The sequence below is a fragment of the Triticum dicoccoides genome, chromosome 3A, assembly GCF_002162155.2.
Source record: "Triticum dicoccoides isolate Atlit2015 ecotype Zavitan chromosome 3A, WEW_v2.0, whole genome shotgun sequence".
NCBI classification, from domain to species: Eukaryota; Viridiplantae; Streptophyta; class Magnoliopsida; order Poales; family Poaceae; genus Triticum; species Triticum dicoccoides.
In genome coordinates, this window is record NC_041384.1 from 19183816 (window position 1) to 19201848 (window position 18033).

General features: G+C 48.3%; 2 protein-coding genes across 6 annotated transcripts in view; one reads left to right on the top strand and one right to left on the bottom strand.

Moving 5' to 3' along the window:
* Nucleotides 1-8417, top strand: part of LOC119266735 (LEAF RUST 10 DISEASE-RESISTANCE LOCUS RECEPTOR-LIKE PROTEIN KINASE-like 1.2) — a 19790-nt gene extending 11373 nt beyond the window's left edge. For 2 of the 5 annotated variants that reach the window (XM_037548003.1, XM_037548005.1), the window contains exons 2-4: nt 6721-6759; nt 6935-7189; nt 7366-8417. In XM_037548003.1, coding sequence (XP_037403900.1) covers nt 6721-6759; nt 6935-7189; nt 7366-8321 — 1250 coding nt within the window. In that variant the 3' untranslated portion in view covers nt 8322-8417. Of the gene's footprint in view, nt 1-3541; nt 4360-4415; nt 5464-6705; nt 6760-6934; nt 7190-7365 lie in introns of those variants that run through there. The other 3 variants (XM_037548002.1, XM_037548004.1, XM_037548001.1) reach the window with 3 other exon arrangements.
* Nucleotides 8418-14215: 5798 nt separating this feature from the next.
* Nucleotides 14216-14964, bottom strand: LOC119266736 (16.9 kDa class I heat shock protein 1-like). Its single transcript, XM_037548006.1, has one exon. It carries the CDS (start codon nt 14878-14880, stop codon nt 14425-14427), a length of 456 nt encoding a protein of 151 aa, XP_037403903.1. The 5' UTR covers nt 14881-14964; the 3' UTR covers nt 14216-14424.
* Nucleotides 14965-18033: the final 3069 nt, after the last annotated feature.

The window sequence follows — 18033 nt, forward strand, 5'->3', positions numbered from 1 at the left end:
CCCCTGCTCGTCCCCCCTGGCTCCGCCGCTGAAAAAGACAATGACTTGAAAACCGCCAAGAACCAGATGTGACTCGCTCTGAAGTTGTGGTCGGCCCATAACGCTCACTCCCATGTGATTTAGCGACACTCCGTTGCAACGAGTGGTGCATACGAATTGCCCGCAATGGTGGAGTCCGGTTAGGGTAGCCCGCTATCCGGGGTTTTTTTTAACACCGTTGTGTGAGTTTTGATCCTTAGCCCTTGGCCTTCCAATGCATCTGAATAGAAATGATTATCCATACACTAGCCAATCTAAACCGCATATTTATGATATATCTGAATAAAATAAGTTCCCTAAAAATAATACAAATAAAATGTGTGAACTATAGGTTTGAATTGGAATTCTCCCTTCTAAAGAAAAATATTTAAGCGGAGAACTGCTCTTCCTACTCGTTGGATGACGTCGAAAGAGTGGAGAAAATGGTGGAAGAAGGAGATGAGGAAGCGGTGGAGTGGTGTGATTTTTGCCCGGCGTCTGGCCTCGTTTGAGGGCGGACAGGAGGAGCTTGCATGGCATTGCATTTAATGTCGGTATGCTCGTGAACGAACACGTGACCAGAGTAGGTTTTTTGGCTTCCACGTGGGTTTAATGGAGGCGTTTGAATGCGGCGAGGAGGCATGTTTCCCCGGGCGTGCAGTGGGCATCGCCCTCGGCCGGCGCGCCGCTTCAATGACGGTGGCAGTGAGAAGTCTCTTCCGCCCTGAGCCGCCTTTAGTATGGAGCAGCGCGCTCTACAGCGGCATGAATGTGGGCAGCTGGCGACGGACGGAAAGCGCGCGCGGGAGGGGTGGGATTTTTGTGGGCATGACAGCGGTCTGGACTCCCACAAACCTCTCCCACGTTTGTCTCCAGTTTGCGGGAGAAAACACGTCTGGACGGCGCCATGGACTGATAGGTGGCTTCCGTGATACGAACTGATGCGGGAAGTTTGCGGGTCGACGTTGGAGATGCCCTAACCCGTAACCTGCCAAGTGTGAAAGTTGTACCAAGATTAGATTTTTTTTTTTTTTGAGAATATGGCAGAACCAAAATGATCATGCTAAGCATCTTGGTTCCAGTCACATCACGGGGCCATGGAGGTCGTGGTCATGGCTTACCCCGTCAAAGGGGAAACCAAAAAAATTCACGTCATGGCTTACCAATCTAAATTGCATATCTATGATCTATCTGAATAAAATAAGTTCCCTAAAAATAATGCAAATAAAATGTGTGAACTATAGGTTTGAATTGGAATTCTCCATTCTAAAGAAAAACATTTATGCCGAAGAACTACTCTTCCTGCTCGTTGGATGCCGTCGAAAGTGGAGAAAACTGTGGAAGGAGTAGATCAGGGAAGCGGCGGATGTTGTCGAAAGAGTGGAGAAGATGATGGAAGGAGGAGATCAGGAAGCGGCGGAGTGGTGTGATTCTTGTCGGCGTCTGGCCTCGTTTGAGGGTGGACAGGAGGAGCTTGCCTGTCAGGCCGGCATTGCGTTTAATGTCGGTCTGCTCGTGAACGAACACGTGACCAAAGTAGGTTTTTTTGGCTTCCGCAAATTTAATGGAGACGTTTCAATGCGGCGAGGAGGCATGTTTAGCCGGCGTGCAGCGGGCAGCACCCTCGGCCGACATGCCGCTTCAATGACGGTGGCAGTGAGAGGTCCCGTCTGCCCTAAACCGCCTTTAGTGTGGAGCAGCATGGATGCGGATAGCTTAGGGACGGACGGGAAGTGCGCGCTGGGGTGGGATAGGGGGGTGTGTGGTTTTTGTGGATGTGACAACGGCCCAGTCTCCCGCAAACCTTCTTCACCTTTGTCTCCTGTTTACTAGAAAAAATGTGTCCGAACCGTGCCAGGTTGTTTCCGTGGTCTGATGCGGGAGATTTGTTGGTCAACGAGACGGAACCAGCATGTGGTTTCGCAGATTTCGAGGTCTCTTGCCGTAAGAACGTTCCGTTTCTACGGAGCTCTATGTTCCGCGGCTTGGGCTTTGCAATCATGGATATCAATTACGTTGGTGCCATGCATCTAATCTTTGGTTCGTTGGTTCGTTGGTGCCATGCAACTGGCCTTGCGCTGGCTTAGTGCTATCGATCCTTTCCATCTTGGATAGGCCACCTATATCTATTTAGTTTAGAGCATCTTCAATAGACGCGCTAAAAAATATACAGCGTCGAAATAGCGCTTTTGCGCGCGGGAGGTTTATCAGACGCACAAAACCACATCGCCCAACCTGGCGGACCCACGCGCAGCTGCCCGCGCGCTCAAGCCGGCGTCCTAAATTTGCAACTTTGTTTTTGTGCGTGCTTTATTTTACAGCTTCTGCTTGAGCGTTATTTTTGGTCACGCACGCATTATATAGGAATCTTTTTCGGCACGCGCCTTATATAGCGCGTCTGTTGGAGATGCTCTTATCTCTTTATCTGCTTCAGCGGCTATAGAGATGCATGGTAGTGTTGGGTTACGGTGCCGCTGGCAAGCGAGTGGATTATGGTGCTGACCTCGCAGCAGCCACCAGTGACGGTTGGGTAAACGTGTACCGTCTTGGCTTCCAAGGCAGAGTGAAAAATCTACCGTGTTTGCCTCTGTTTGAGCTGCTCTGCTAGTTTCTGGTGAGTTGAGTGGCAGTGCCTGTCGATCCTTCTTCCCCGTTTGGACCCGGTAACTGAATGTTAACTTTTGACTGTTACCCAAATGTGACGCGTGGTGTTCACTAAGAAAAACTCAGGCTAGCTTTTTACCTGTGCGATCCTCACAGTATCGTGTGTCCACCCATGTAATTAGTCAAATACGTGTAGCAGATTTTTCATCGCTTTCTTGTCCCTGAACAAAAGACTTATTTCTCTCGCCAGAAACTGGTACACAGGAAACTACTTTCACGATTAGTTAGTAACTACTTGCACGAAGCTTGGGCGGTTTGATGTGGCCCGTAAACTAAACTACTATCACTTTAGATTAGTTGCAGATGTTTGTCAACACGAGAGGAAAGGATCAGCCTAGCTAGAGCTTCAACTCTGAACCCTGAAGTCGGCCCGGGTCCGGAAATGCATGGTTGCTACTGATTGTTTATGTAGTTATGCTCATCAGGTTGTACCGACTAACGACCACGCGCTTGGTACCCCTGCTTGTTGACAACGTCTGAACACAGCATCAGTTTTATTGCCTTTTTTCTTAGGTTGCCAATAGATACACTATATTATTACATTTATTACAGTTAATTTTCATTTTTGAAAAACCACAATGTCTTGGGACACATTTACAGTTAATAAAACACACTACCTAGTTTTGTGATATCCTCATAGGTGTGCATATATACATTCACTGACCAGCATAGAGGTTTACCGGTTTACGTGTGCATGTAGTGTACGACTACTGTTACCAGTCACACAAGCATGCATGAAGTATCCAACCAACTTAGAACTCACCCATGCATGGTTCCATGGCCGGTCCGGTCGCATCACTGCTCGACCGCGACCGGGTATGGTGGAGTTCTCGTGTGTGGACGTTGGTTGCCTTGCAGTCAAACTTTCCGGCACACCACTCACACTTTGCCAGAAAGAAAAGGACTCGTCACTCACTGACTCCATCCTCATATCACATATCCCCTCGCTTGTACCATGAACATCGCAGTTCATAGTACTACCAATCTCCTCAGTCCTCGTCTTCCTCATCAGAGACTTCGGTCGGTGTATTTTCTTTCGTATGTCCCCATGGCCCGGGCCTTGCCTCCTCCTCTGGGCCGCCGCCGCTGTCGTCTCGGTGATCATCACTGCGCCGATGCTCGCCGCGGCGGCCTGCGAGCCGGAGCGATGCGGCAGCGTGACCGTCTCGCGCCCGTTCGGGGTCGTCCATGGCTCCGAGGAGAACCGGTGCGCTCAGATGGGGTTCCAGGTCCACTGCAAGGACCACGTCCCCTACCTCGGGTACTACGAGCCCGAGTTCGGGCTCCGGATCCTCCACATCTTCGTCCACAACGGCTCCCTGCTCGTCTCCGACGTCCACAAGCTCGGCGACTTCTCCAATGGCTCCAGCTGCCATGTCCCCACGGCCAACACCGCCACCAAAGTCGGGCACCCGTTCTCCATCAGCGCCGTCAACCAGAACCTCATCTTCTACAGCTGCTCCAGGGCGCCGGGGACGGCGGGGCTGGTGGACACGGTGTGCCGGAACAACACGTTTGTCCGCGCGGGGGGCTGGTACAACAAGTCCAGCGGCTACGATTTGCCGGGCTGCAACGCCACCGCCGTGCCCGTGCTGGGGACGTCCGGCGTGGTGAATGCCAGCGAATACGAGGAGCTCATCCGGGAGGGCTTCCTCCTGACATGGCAGCTGCCGCCTGGTAAGCTCGCTCGCCAAACTAATCACTGTCTATCCCATAGAGTTTACAATCTGGTCTCAGCTTCCCATGCGAAATTAATGGCGGGTTGGCAAGCCGTCGCCGTCGCCTTCGCCGTCCCCAGCCGTGGCGGCATTGCCCGCTGGGGAACGGCATCCCAGAATTCAAGCCGACATGCCAAAATAAATAAAAGCGAAAATGGGAACCAAAATAGCGCGTTGACTCCGACCGGTCAAGCCGCCATGGCCACCGTCCTCCATCTTCAAAGTCGCACATCCCGCCCTCCGTTCCGTCCCGTTGCTCTCGTTAACTCAGTCCTCGCCCGCTCCGGTCAGTCAGCCAGCCGCTCCGCTTTCCATACCCAGATATTCCAATCCATGCCGCCGCTCCAGCCCCTCCTCCTCCTGCTACTCTCCGCTTCCTTTCTCCGGCTACCGTCGCCGGCCGGTGCCACCTGCTCGCCCAAGAGATGCGGCGACCTGAACATCACCTACCCGTTCTGGCTGGAGGAGGGCGGCGGCCGGCCGCCGTGCGGGTCCCCGTCCTTCCAGCTCAAGTGCAACGGCACCCACGCGTTCCTCAGCCGCTCCATGTTCGGGAAATACCAGGTCGCCCGGGTCTTCGCCGAGAACTCCTCCCTCGTCGCCGTGAACCACAACCTCCTCGTCCCACCCCAGGCCGGCTGCCCGCCGTGGTGGTTCAACATCTCGCTGGGCCTCGGGCTGGGGCCCTACACCATCAGCAGGAAGAACAGGGAGGTGCTCGTCCTCTACAACTGCACCAAGCAGCAGCAGGTGGCGCCGCCGGGGTTCAACCGCACGCGTTGCCCCGACGGGTCCTTCTACCGCCTTGGCGGGGAGTACGGCAGCCACCGCGAACTGGCGGATCTGCCCCCCGCCTGCAACCTCTCCGTCGTGCCGGTTCTCGGTTTTCCGGACGGCGACGACGGCTATCTCCAGAGCATGAGGCGAGGGTTTCTGCTCGAGTGGGCGGTGCCGTCGGGCGACTGCCCCAAGTGCGAGGCAAGCGGCGGGCAGTGCAGGTACGCCAGCGACGGCACCGGGTTTTCCTGCAGTTGCTCCGGCGTCGCCCACCGCGAGAAGTGCGGTGAGTTGACCAAAATTAACTGACAGGCTGACAGCGCCACCGTGATTTTGCCTAGTCAATCCTTGCTTTGCAGTTCGTATGGTAGCAATTTTGATACTGCTTCTAACACAGAATCGCTGTCAAGAACAGATTTACTGCGTTTTACGTCGCTGTTGCTGCTAGGAGGAACATAGGATGCTGATTGGACACGGATATAATTTTTGCCTAGTCAACTCTTGGGTGCTTGCTTGGTTTCTTGGAGCTCCTGCAGATTACCGTTTTGTTTTTGGTAGTTAGTGAAGTTCAGTCCACTGATTGAGATATTTATTAAGCCTATCGATTCCTAGCAATGAAAAAAAAACAGAGTGGCCCTTAAAATATACTATTAGCGTGTTATATCGCGTTATAGCGTGCTATTAGCAAGACAATGTGCACTAATTTATTTAGCGAGACATTCCTGAAAACGCTATAGCATGCTATTAGCGACGCTATAACGCGTTATTTTTTTTCATCTATTCCTAGTCAAAATACATTTGTTGAATTAGTCAGCATTGCTATTCAACAAAGATGCCGAACCGATGGTAACGTGTTCCTGGCTTCGTTCCAAGTAAACTATTCCCGGAAGGAATTGCCGATCAACGCGCTTAGCTTAGTACTTTTCTATGCGCTGGTTCGAGTTTCGAAATTCAGACATGCGGAAGTCAATATATTGTACTTCCTCTGTAAACTAATATAAGAACGTTTAGATTACTATTTTAGTATTCTAAACGCTCTTATATTAGTTTACAAAGGGAGTAACTGTTTGTTGTTGAATTAGTTAGGGGTGCAAAGTTGAATTGGATGCTGTATTTAGTTTCAGTGGGTGCTTAGAGGTGCTCATGCACTTGGTAAAAAAAAACTGAGTGTTGCACTGCATAATGAAGCAGTGCCGAAGAGTGGCCCTTACATTTTGATAATTTCTCCTCAATCATGCAAATGTATGAATCCGGTATTTCTCGCACCACTTTTACAATCTGAATGCCTTGATTGTGGCTTCTATGAATTTATTTTCTTCAAATATATTACCACCTTGAATTGAAAATCTGAAATTCAGCTGTTGCTGGATTTTCCTCATTAACCAGTCAGTGGAAAGGGGGTTTGGCTTTACATAGAAGCTAGCAAAGTTATCATGACAATGCCAATTCATACTACAAAAAGTTCCATTCATTTGTCAATCGACTACTATACTTGTTTATTACTTCATAATGTTTAAATTATTTACAGACTCTTCTTATGCAGGGGACCGTAAAATGGGAACAGGGACGATTCTTAAAATAGGTGAGTGTCAATCAACTCTCAAGCTGCTCGTCCCATCTTTTCTTCGGTTCTTATTTCCTGTGCTCCATATTGTACCGGAATATGGAGAAGAAGAGGTGAAATCTCATGATGGGGAATTAGCCAGATCCTTTGGTTGCTTCATATTGCTCATGTGTTATATTGTCTCTGTGGACAGTTGGCGCAGGACTAGGTGGTGCTGTACTCATGGCATGTCTCGTCTGTTTTGTCTCGTACAAACGCAAGAAGAGGAAACAAGCTATAGCTTCAAAGGAGTTCATGCGAAGTGGATCATCAATGACGTCATATAGTAAAGACCTTGAGTTGGATGGTTCTCCTCATATCTTCACTTTCGAGGAACTTGAAGTAGCTACTGATGGATTTAGTGCCTCAAGGGAGCTTGGTGATGGTGGTTTTGGAACTGTTTATAAAGGTAAAAGACATGTTTTCAGAACTCTTGTCAATTTTAAGTTCTTAACACATCAAATTCCAGATGCTGCCAGGGGTTTGAACCTCCTTTTCGGAAAACTCAGTTCACAACTGTATTCTTTGATAACTAATCTTGCCCTATTCACTGGAAATGATAACTTTGGCATTTGTGTCATTCAGGAAAACTCAAGGATGGGAGAGTAGTTGCAGTGAAACGCCTTTACAAGAACAACTACCGAAGGGTTGAGCAATTCCTGAATGAGGTTGACATCCTGTCCCGCCTGCTCCACCAGAACCTTGTGACCCTATATGGATGTACGTCTCGGATGAGCCGTGACCTTCTTCTGGTGTACGAGTTCATCGCAAATGGGACGGTCGCGGACCATCTTCACGGATCCCGTTCGGCGGAACGAGGCCTCACATGGCCTCTGAGGCTGAACATTGCCATAGAAACGGCTGAAGCACTGGCCTACCTCCATGCCGTCGAGATCATACACCGAGATGTGAAGACGACTAACATATTGCTGGACAACAGCTTCCATGTCAAAGTTGCAGACTTTGGGCTGTCGCGCCTGTTCCCGCTCGAGGTCACCCATGTCTCGACCGTTCCACAGGGCACACCGGGCTACGTCGACCCGGTGTACCACCAATGCTACAAGCTGACTGACAAGAGCGACGTTTACAGCTTCGGCGTCGTCTTGGTGGAGCTGATATCGTCGAAACCTGCTGTGGACATGAGCAGGAGCCACAGTGAGATCAACCTGGCGAACATGGCTCTCAACAGGATTCAGAATCATCAAGTTGTTCAGCTGGTTGATCCGGAACTCGGCTACGACACCGACCCCGAAACGAAGAGGACGATCAATCGCGTCGCCGAGGTGGCCTTCCAGTGCTTGCAGCTCGAGAGGGATCTGAGGCCGTCGATCAAGGAGGTGGTGGAGATCCTAACTTGCGTCAGGGATGGAGACTGTCAATCTAAGAGCATGAAGAAGAAGGCATCTCAGAAAGAGGACGTGTGCTTGCTCGAGGACGGCCTGCAGTTCTCGCCCGACACGGTCATACATAGATTCCATAGCCAGTCAACTAACCACTCGGTAGCATCAAATGCTAGCGGATTGTCTAACAGTAAATGTTGAAAAGAATGCTGCATAGGCCCTTTTCGGCACTCTTTGACACTCACAAAAAAAATTAATATTAAAGCTTGGCAACATGGGGTATTCGTTTAGCTGCAATGTTTTGACTGCCGAGGTTGCATACGACCTCGGATGGAGATGATACAAAAATCAAAGTTGTATAACTTTTTTCCTCGAGCAGTTAGGGTCAGCCAGGAAAACAGGAGGCTAGCAGGTCCCTTTGCGTGCCGTCGGCGCCGCCACTACTCTCATCTCCCTCTGTCGGCTGCTCCGGTGACGGGAGGGAGGGGAAACCTCGGATTTGTGCGTTGGGTGTGTTCCCAGTAGGGTTAGGGTTGGAGTCGTTGGTCAGGCAATCACGGCGACTTCACATCTAAGTAAGTTTCCCTAAGCTTCGTTCACGGTTGGACGGGGCTCTTGCCTTCGTGTAGGAGCCAGCGGGGTGGAGGATCCTCGGTTCTCGTCAAGGTCGTGGCCTACAGTGTCTGGAGGTTGACTGGTACTGGCCGGTTGGATGGGTGGTGGTTGTGTGGAGGCTCTTCTTCCTACTGTCGATATGATTTTTTGTTGTTGTTATTCCTCCTTTTTTTGTGCTGTTGCTGGAAGGGTGTCCTGCTTTGCCCGATCGGTTGGTTTGGCCATTACGCAGGAACCAGGTCCTAGTTCTCTTCCATCTGGAAGGGGCACATATATGGCAAAGGCTGGTGCGGGCGTGTTTGATGCACATGTGTGTCCTTGTCTTTTCGGTGCTGGAGCGAAAAACAAGGGAAGCAGCGTGGCGGTGATTATGTTGTGGTTGAAGATGATGACCTGCTTGGGTCTGGTTGGAGATTACTGTGTTGTAGGGGTCTCCTCGCAAGATTCAGAGATGATGACACATAGCTCTGGAGAGATACTCGTGTTTTATTGGTTATTTTAGGGTGATCTTTGTTATTCTGGTTCACTGTGCGTGTGTTAGAGTGTGCTTGTACGGATTAAAGACTTTGTATTCTTTTGTGATTTGAATATAAGCATACTTTCTAAAAAAATATGTTCATCTTGACGAGAAGGATAATTTTCATGTTGAGCACTTCTTCATTTTAGGCCATGCCAAAATATGGTGTCAACACATGCCCCTGCAAGCGTAAACAAAGTCTAAAAAGCATGAAATTTATCATGGTGCCTTCCTATGACACCTACGGATTGTGGTAAAAATTAGAAAAAGTTCCGCGAAAGTTGGTAAAAATTAGAAAAAGTTCCGTGAATGTCGTCACATACACTTCTACAAACCGGACTGAAAAAGAATGATGATATCTGGAGGGAATGTGTCAAGTTTGAAGGCGATGTCACCGCTGGTTCATCCATTGGGCTTGAAAAAAATCTACACTAAATATACACCATTACATGGCCAATGTAAAAATTTGGCATCTTTCAGGGTATGTTTGCTATATTTAAGCCATTTAGTGCATTTCTAGTCATTTACGGCATATAATTCATTTTTAACTAAAATTTCATGAAAAAGTTGTCAAAATTGGATTAAAAAAAACATATTTGTATTCTTGAGTCCATGCGTAGCCTTGTCCATGAAAAGAGAAGGAATTTCAATCATGAGGGTGCCAAGACTCAACACCAAACATGTTGTTTATTGGGTTTCTAATTTCAGAAAATGCAAACAAATTTAGGGAAAAACATGAAACTAAGCATGGTGCGCTCATATGGCACCTACAGAATATGATAAAAAAATCGAGAAGGTTCCGCAAAAGTAGAATCGTAAATGCTAGCGGATTATCTAAATCAAATGCTAAAAAGAATGTCACTGAGGACCTTTTTGGCACACCCTTTGACACCAAGAACAACTGTGCAATATGCAGAACTACTCAAACGAAATTCAGATTGCTGCGGCCGGACCTTCTATTGCACTTGCGGATGCGTTGCATGCAGAAACAATTTCCCTACACAATGCAGTCGTTTTTGCAGATGAGATTGGCGTTGGGAAGGCCATCTTTGAGACAGACAGCTCGATCCTCCAGAGGGCAGTGACGTCTGATCGTTATGATTTAGCACCTCTTGGAGCTTTGTTCAGGGCGATTAAGTTGAAGATCACCAGCCAGTTCATCAGTGCTTCTGTAGTTCATGCCCACCAGGAAAGTAACAAGCCAACACATGTGCTGGCTGCTTTGGGTGCAGGGTTAGCTTCTATCGAGCGATGTGTTTGGTTTTACACATATCCAAACGATGTAACATGTGATGTAACCGGTGATTTAGCCGTGTATTAAATGGAATACGAGTGTTCCATCTAAAAAAGAACAGCTGTGCAATAGACCGAAAAAAGGAAGTCTCCTAATGGCAAAAAAATCATGGTCGAATCCAAGGGCCCCGTTATGCCCTACAAGGCCCAAAAAAATCATGGTCGAAGCCAAGCAATGCCACAACACACGGGAAGATGCAGGACACACAACACGGGAAGACATAGCACGATGACGAGCACCGCCACACAGCACGGGAATACACAACATGGCGAGTGCTCGAGGCTTGTCATCGTCAGTTATGAGATATAGGTGTGTCGAATAGTGTGAGGAACAGGGGAAGAGGAAAATATAATGGATAGATGCTCGATCCATGCAGGCGGTTCTAGCTACAAAGCCGTCTTGAATAATTACAAACTTGAGCAATTATGTTTCTCTAAACGCATCCATCTATTAGTACATGTGGTTTCAAAATTTCACCGCCTCCACCACGCAAATAACTACCTCCCGCTGGATAATTACAAGTGACTTTGTAACATGGAGACAAAACCTCCTCCGAGACCCACTGCTAATGCCCGTTATTAGAGCATCTCCAACAGGCGCGCTAAACAGGCGCCGCGCCGCAAAATTCCCCGTTTTAGCGCGCGCGCAACCCGGCGGATGGCTCCAGCGGGGGCGCAATAACCGTGCGCGCGGTATAAGCAGTTGGGCGCGCGCGTGGAAGCGGTACCTCGCGCGGTGTATTTGCGGCGCCCGCTTCCGCGCGCGGCACACTCGACGCTCGCGCTGCGCGCTCTTCTTCTCCCCCTCCAAAGCCCCGCGCGCGCCGGCGCCAGCGACCCGCACCCATGGACGCACGCGCCGGCACCCCGCTCACCCCGTCCTATAGCCGCGACCCCCGCCCCCGCCGCCGCCGCCACAAACCCTAGCCCGGGTGGCATTGGCCTCGCCGCCGCCGGAACTTGTGGGCATGATTTTAAACTTGTGGGCATGAACTCCTCAACTTGTTTGTGTGAAATTTTTATTGTGTTGAAAATGTTCATCATTTTGTGTTGAAAAATGCCATATGCAATGCACCGGCGGGTCGCGCGCGCTGCATTTTGGCGCGCTGCTGGAGCGACGCGCGCGCGCTGCATTTTAGCGCGGCCGCTAAAGCCAGCGCTGCGCGCCGCGCCAAACCAGCCAATGCGCGCGCGGCATATGTGTTTTTTGCGCGCGGCGCGACCGGAGCCTGTTGGAGATGCTCTTAGTTTGTCGTCCCTTTGCTGATCCACATTACAGTTGCCCTCAAAATGTTCCGGGAACGATCAGAGGAAGAGGTGGTCATAGGGATCGAGGTCCAGGTGACGGGCATCAAGGAGCCACTGAGATATCCATCGATGGAGCGACCACGGAGGAGCCACAGATGGATTTGCTTATTGTTTGCAATTAATGAATATAAATTACCTACAATATCTCAACCTATTACAAACATGAGAAGAACATAAACCATTACATTAAACTAGCATGGCCGAGTGCACGCGTGGGAGGGGCCCCGAGTGTGGATGACGCCTGGACCATAGGTCCCGTAGATGCATGTCTCAGTGTTACCAGGCTATGCCTCAATCCTTAGCCTGAGGAGATTACTCACACATCGCAATCGAATTCCAAGTGAGAGGCATTGTAGATATGTTTATTTGAAGATGGATGATTAACCATCTTATAATGTCGCAAATCTCAATGGGATCTTAACTACAAGTATTGGTCTTATGGAGATGGAGATGACAATTGTGATGGAGAGAGCATTTATATAGGGCGACTACTACAAATCATCCGACTTATTTCCTAGCGAAATCAGTCGGGTCGCCAGCCGTGTGATCCATTCTTTCCAACCCTTGATACATCAACGCACGCCGAATCGCTGACCCTTCTCTCTCGCGTTGCGTTCAACCAGCCCCCGTGCTTCGATCTCACAGCACCGCATGTCGCCGTAGCACCGGAGAGCCGCCATGACTAGAGCTCCATAGCAACACCAAAACGCTACGTCTAGCGGCTGGCGAGCGCTCCGGCGAAGCTGCAATGGAGCCGACGGCGAGCGCTCCAATGCAACACCAAAAGCTTCCCTCGGGAGCCGCCAGCGACGTTGCATCGAGCCACTGCGGCGCTGCATTGAGCCGTCGGCGAAGCTCCAATGCAGCCGCGGCGGAGCTCCAACGACCCCGGCGACGCTCCATTACAGCCCCGGCCGCGCTTCATTGCAGCGCCGGCGATGACAGCGGATGCTGCGATGCAGCACGCGGCGGCCATGGTGGAAGTTGCGATGCAGCGCACGACGACGACGGCGCAGGCTGCTTCGCCGGAGCTGTAGTGGAGCAGCGGTGCAGCGACGCGAGGCGACGGCGGTTTGCAGCAGCGGCGAAGAGCATGGCGTGTAGGAGCAGGCATAGCAGAAACGCGAGTGGTGGCGGGCCGGCACTGGTGCCGGTGGCGCTGCCATGGCTGTGTTGTGCCGCAGGAAGAAGAAAAACGAGGAGAAGAAACGAGCAGCTCAACGCGTGCAGGAAAGAGATAAGGGAATGAAAGGATACGCAGCTCGTTGGGCCCACCAGACACGTGGCGAGCGTTAAAGGCGACTTACGGAGCGCGTTGATCAGCCGGTTTATTTTAAACGATTTCCTTTATATAGTGCAGACCGGCGGAATAGAGTTTCAGGGACACTTCATTGCGAATTGGACCTCGGCCCAGTAGAAAAGATTCATGTGTTGGCGGCATGAAGACTGTGGCACCTTGTAGGACTAATACGATACTTGTCATATAGAATTTGAATATGTAATTTTCTTTTAAAAATAATATGTATTTTTATATTTATTAATGTATTAATATGTATTTTATGTTTGACGGCCTTTAGAAGTCAAATTACGATTTGGTGGTGAGTGTAATGTTTAAAACAACCAAGAGAAAAAATTGGAGGTCCATCAAATTTTTCCTAGATTTTTTTTAAGATATGAATATATTTTTTAAAAATCATATACTTTAAAAAATGTTTGTAAATTTGAAATAAAGTGAGAAAATTTAAAAATGTTCACAAGCTTAAAAAATATTCATGAACTTCAAATATATTTATGAATTTAACAAGCTTACAGGGCCCCAACGGCCCACAAGTTTTGACGCACTGGGACGACCCACAACTCTTGACGCACTGGGAGAGTTCAAATCTAAGAGGCTTAGTACCTTCATAGATTCTGGACCCGAGGCTTATGATGACAATTGTGAACACTAAAGGTAATTCTCAAAGAAGAACAAAGAAAACTGAAGGTGAGACGGAATAGAAGTCATAGAATCAACATTCAGAGCATTCATGCATTGTAGACCCAAGATTAATGAAAGCTGAAGGTGAGACAGGTCACGTTCAGCGTATCGATCGCCTGGAAAGCATTCGCTGTATTGATTATATTTCAGACCTTTTATAACATATATTCTTGTGCATAGTTTCCTTCATTCCTTGCTCAATTCTTAAGCAGATTTATTACTCAATTCTGAAGCAGATGTTTCTGTGGAGAAACCTGTCCGTGGCCAAGTTTTCAGCTAACCCAACGAATCTTTCCAGCTAACCGAGCATTTTTCTCTTGATCCTTTCCATCCGAACTATACAAGCAAAAAAAAGGCTCAAATTTTGTCTATGCAAAATCTGCATTGCACTCAAAAACAGAAGGATTTATTTCTCATTTATTCATCACCAAATCTATTGGCGATTACACAAGTAACTGAGGAAAGAAACGCACTACAGAGATGTCTCACCAGACTCGCCAAGAACAAGACACAACTGTAGCGGTTGCAGACCTCGCACACACATCAACCAAACTGGCTCCATCCCTGATGATCATACGCCGAGACGCGTGCACTCAGCCGGAGATCTGGATGGCCTTCACCTCGGGCTTCTTGACCTGGGCCTTGGGCACGGTGACGGTGAGCACACCGTTCTCCAGCCCGGCCTTCACCTCCTCCACCTTGGCGTCCTCGGGGAGGCGGAAGCGCCTGACGAACTTGCCGCTGCTGCGCTCCACGCGGTGCCACTTGTCGTTCTTGTCCTCCTTCTCCTTTGTGCGCTCGCCGCTGACGACGAGCACGTTGCCGTCCTCCACCTCCACCTTGACCTCCTCCTTCTTCACCCCTGGAAGGTCGGCCTTGAAGACGTGCGCCTCGGGGGTCTCCTTCCAGTCCACCCGGGCGTTGGCGAACGCGGCCGTCTCGCTGTTGCCGCCTGAGATCGCCGGGATGATGGAGCGGAAGGTGTCGAAGGGGTCAGCCCAGAGGTCGGCGAAGGGGTCGAAGACGTTGCTACGCCTCACGATCGACATTGTCGGTGTTGCTTTGGTTTGTGGCTCGGGGAAGATTCTGTATCGGATCGTAGGTAGGAATAGGATGCTGTTGGCTTTTGCTTGACACTGATATGAGTTGGGATGGAGGGCGATGGAGGCCAGGTATATATAGGGTCGCCGGGTGATGCACTTGAAGCGTCTCGAGGTCTCTCCAGTGGGGACGGGCGTTTGGTGGTACTTTATCGCTTTCCAGCTCGGCTGTGATCTTCCCTTTCCTTCTATTTTCGGCCTGGGAAGGTCCTACCGTGTTCTAGAGCACTCTCCTGCTTCGCTGTTGGTAGGCCTTCTCCTTTATTTTGCTTTGTATACTGTTGTACAGACACTCTGGAATGTGATGGGGCCTTTTCTAGGAGAAGACATGGAGAACTCGAGGCGAGTCAGGAACGCACCTGAGCATACGACTCGCACGGGAGCTGAGACCAACCGAGAAGACCACCAATCAAAGACCAAAGCTACGATCCAAATAAAACACTCGCAATCACCTGTCAGTGCAAATATCCACCGTTTCACAGTTCACACACGCACTTTAGCTACATATCAGCTTAAATTTTGAGTCAGTCGATTTTTTTGACCGTTGATTGCTACTTCAAGATGTGTGCTGGTAGTTTCTTTCCTGTTGTGTGTTGTGTCCTGTATTGGGATGGACGTTTTTTGATTGACCCCTATTTTGGGTCAGTCGATTTCTTGTTGGGCTGAAGCCTGTTACATGTTTTCTTATTAGGCTGTTTGCGTGCGTTTTTACTTCTGCTTTTGTCGGTTTTTATGGATATATTTTGGATGTTGGGCGAATATAAAATATGTACACGTAAGTAATGTATAATTCGTGTGTAAATTGTAATTTTGTGAAAAATGCACTATTATGTGCCACTATTCATTTGTTATTACTTTTTTTTGCAAAAGTGCCACTTTTATATGCTTATTCTTGCATATTTTTAAAAAGCTCAATTTTTATGTATATTTTACGCATATTTTGTCAGTGTTTGTTTTAGATATTTTTCCCATTTTCTTTGTTCTTAAATGGTAATACCAATGCCACATATTCATTCTTTCTTTTGTGGGTACTTTTGCTTTATTTTTTATTCCAGATTTCTGTTTCTATGCGTTTTTCCTTTTCCTTTTCTCTTTCCTTTTATTGGTTTTTTTTGTTTTTTGTGTGTTCTAGTTTTTCTTGAGTGTGTGTAAATATGTGCACACAAGTACTACATGTATACATTATATTAGAGTATGGAAATTTCACTACTATATGTCTTTTCTTACATATTATAAAAACTGCAATTTTTTACTAATCTTGAAAATAATTTAGTTTTAAGTTTTTGTTTCACTTTCTCTCTTATTTAAGGGTAATACTACCAATGACACTAGTTCATTCCTTTTTCGAAACCTATTTTTTATGTACATTCTACTACTATATGTTAGTTCTTGCAAGCTATAAAAAGTGCAATTTTATGTGTAAATTATGTGCAAATTTACCATGATTTTTTTCATTCCTTTCTTCCTAAAGGACGGTACCAATGCCACTACTTCATTCTTTTTTATAAAAAGTTATATTTTTGTTTGTTTAAATAAGTATACACACAAGCACTATACAACATGTGAGTAAATTATGGTAGAGTGCAAAATCGTAATATTATATATTCGATGTTTGCATATTACTAAAAGTGCAATTTCAGTGCAGGCCCGTACTGCACCCATGTGCAGGGTGTTCGACCGAACAGGGCCCCCAATTTAGCAGGGCCCCAATTTTCTAACTAATGACCAGTTTAGCCGTGGCTAATTCTCCCATAAAAAAGCCATGATTAGTCAATTAATCAAGTAAACACTAAGTACGTAGGAATCCACAACAAATTACTCTCAAGACCGTATCTCACGCACGGCTCCTCCTCTTCTCTCTCTGATCTCTTTCTCTTAGTGCGTCTTCCCATGGTCCTATAGCAGCTCCCGATTCAACTCCTGTAGATTAATTCATTCGCATTCTCCCCAAAACAGTCTTCTGATGCAATTTATTCGGTGTCTTCTTCAATCTGTACTTTTAGTAGTATGGCAGCTCCATCATCGTCCATCTATTTATTCCGGTGTCTTCTTTTCCTAACTCAATTTCTCAAATCTCTCATCTACTACTTTCAATCCTCTTGTTGCTTGTCGCTGCACTTGTGAGGGCAAGAGTGCTAGATCACCAATTCATAAGAAGATCAAGCGGACTATCAAAGCCACACATGGTGTTGGAAATATGAGCAAATTACTACGAGATTTAATCCGAATAAACAGAAAATAAATCATGACCACAGCAGTAGAGATTAAACTAATCATGCGAACTAGCATAGCAGATGAACATATCACATCTAAGGCACATACTAGAAGCATTAATTCTACCACGATCTCGAACAGGAAGGATAGAATCACATACGGTGCAGCGGGTGCAGCACCGCCGGCATTGACGTTGTCGCCCATGTCGTCGAGGACGAGGTTGCCGAGGTCGGGGAAGAAGTCGTCGTTCGCGAAGTCGTCGCTGCCAGAAGTCGCGCGAGTGCGCTCCCCAAAAACCTGATCGCCCCTCTCCCGTACAGGATCATGAAAGGCGGGGTTCCGGAGGCTTGCTGTCCCTTCTCGCGGTGCACACCGGAAGGAGGGATGGAGAAGACTTGCTTGGCGGCGCAATGATATGGAACGGTGATGAGAAACCATACGAAGCGGCGGCGGCTAGGGTAGACGTCTGCCTGACTATATAGTGCGGGCTAAACCCCACGTCCGAGTCGTCACGATCCAAAAGTATCGGAAACGGTTCGGTAATTAACGCGTCCGTTAATTATTAATTAATAACTCATTAATTTTCCCATGCAGCAAAAATATAGACAACCTGCATAGCTCTGTCCTCGGCTCGGCTCAATTCCGCAACCCGCGGCGCGTCGTGACGAGGCGTGGCGTGGCGAGGCGAGCGAGGAGGAGGAGCGCACATGTAGGTCTTCTCTTCTATGCTCATACAAGTGGTAGAAGAGCTCACCTTATAAAGAGGTGCAACTCTCTCTCAACTAAATTTTAGCCTCACTCACTCCACTCACATGCGTGCATGAATGGGCCAAGAGAATTTCAGAATTTTAGTTGGGCTTTGGGCCAAAGGCCTACTAGCAAAATTCC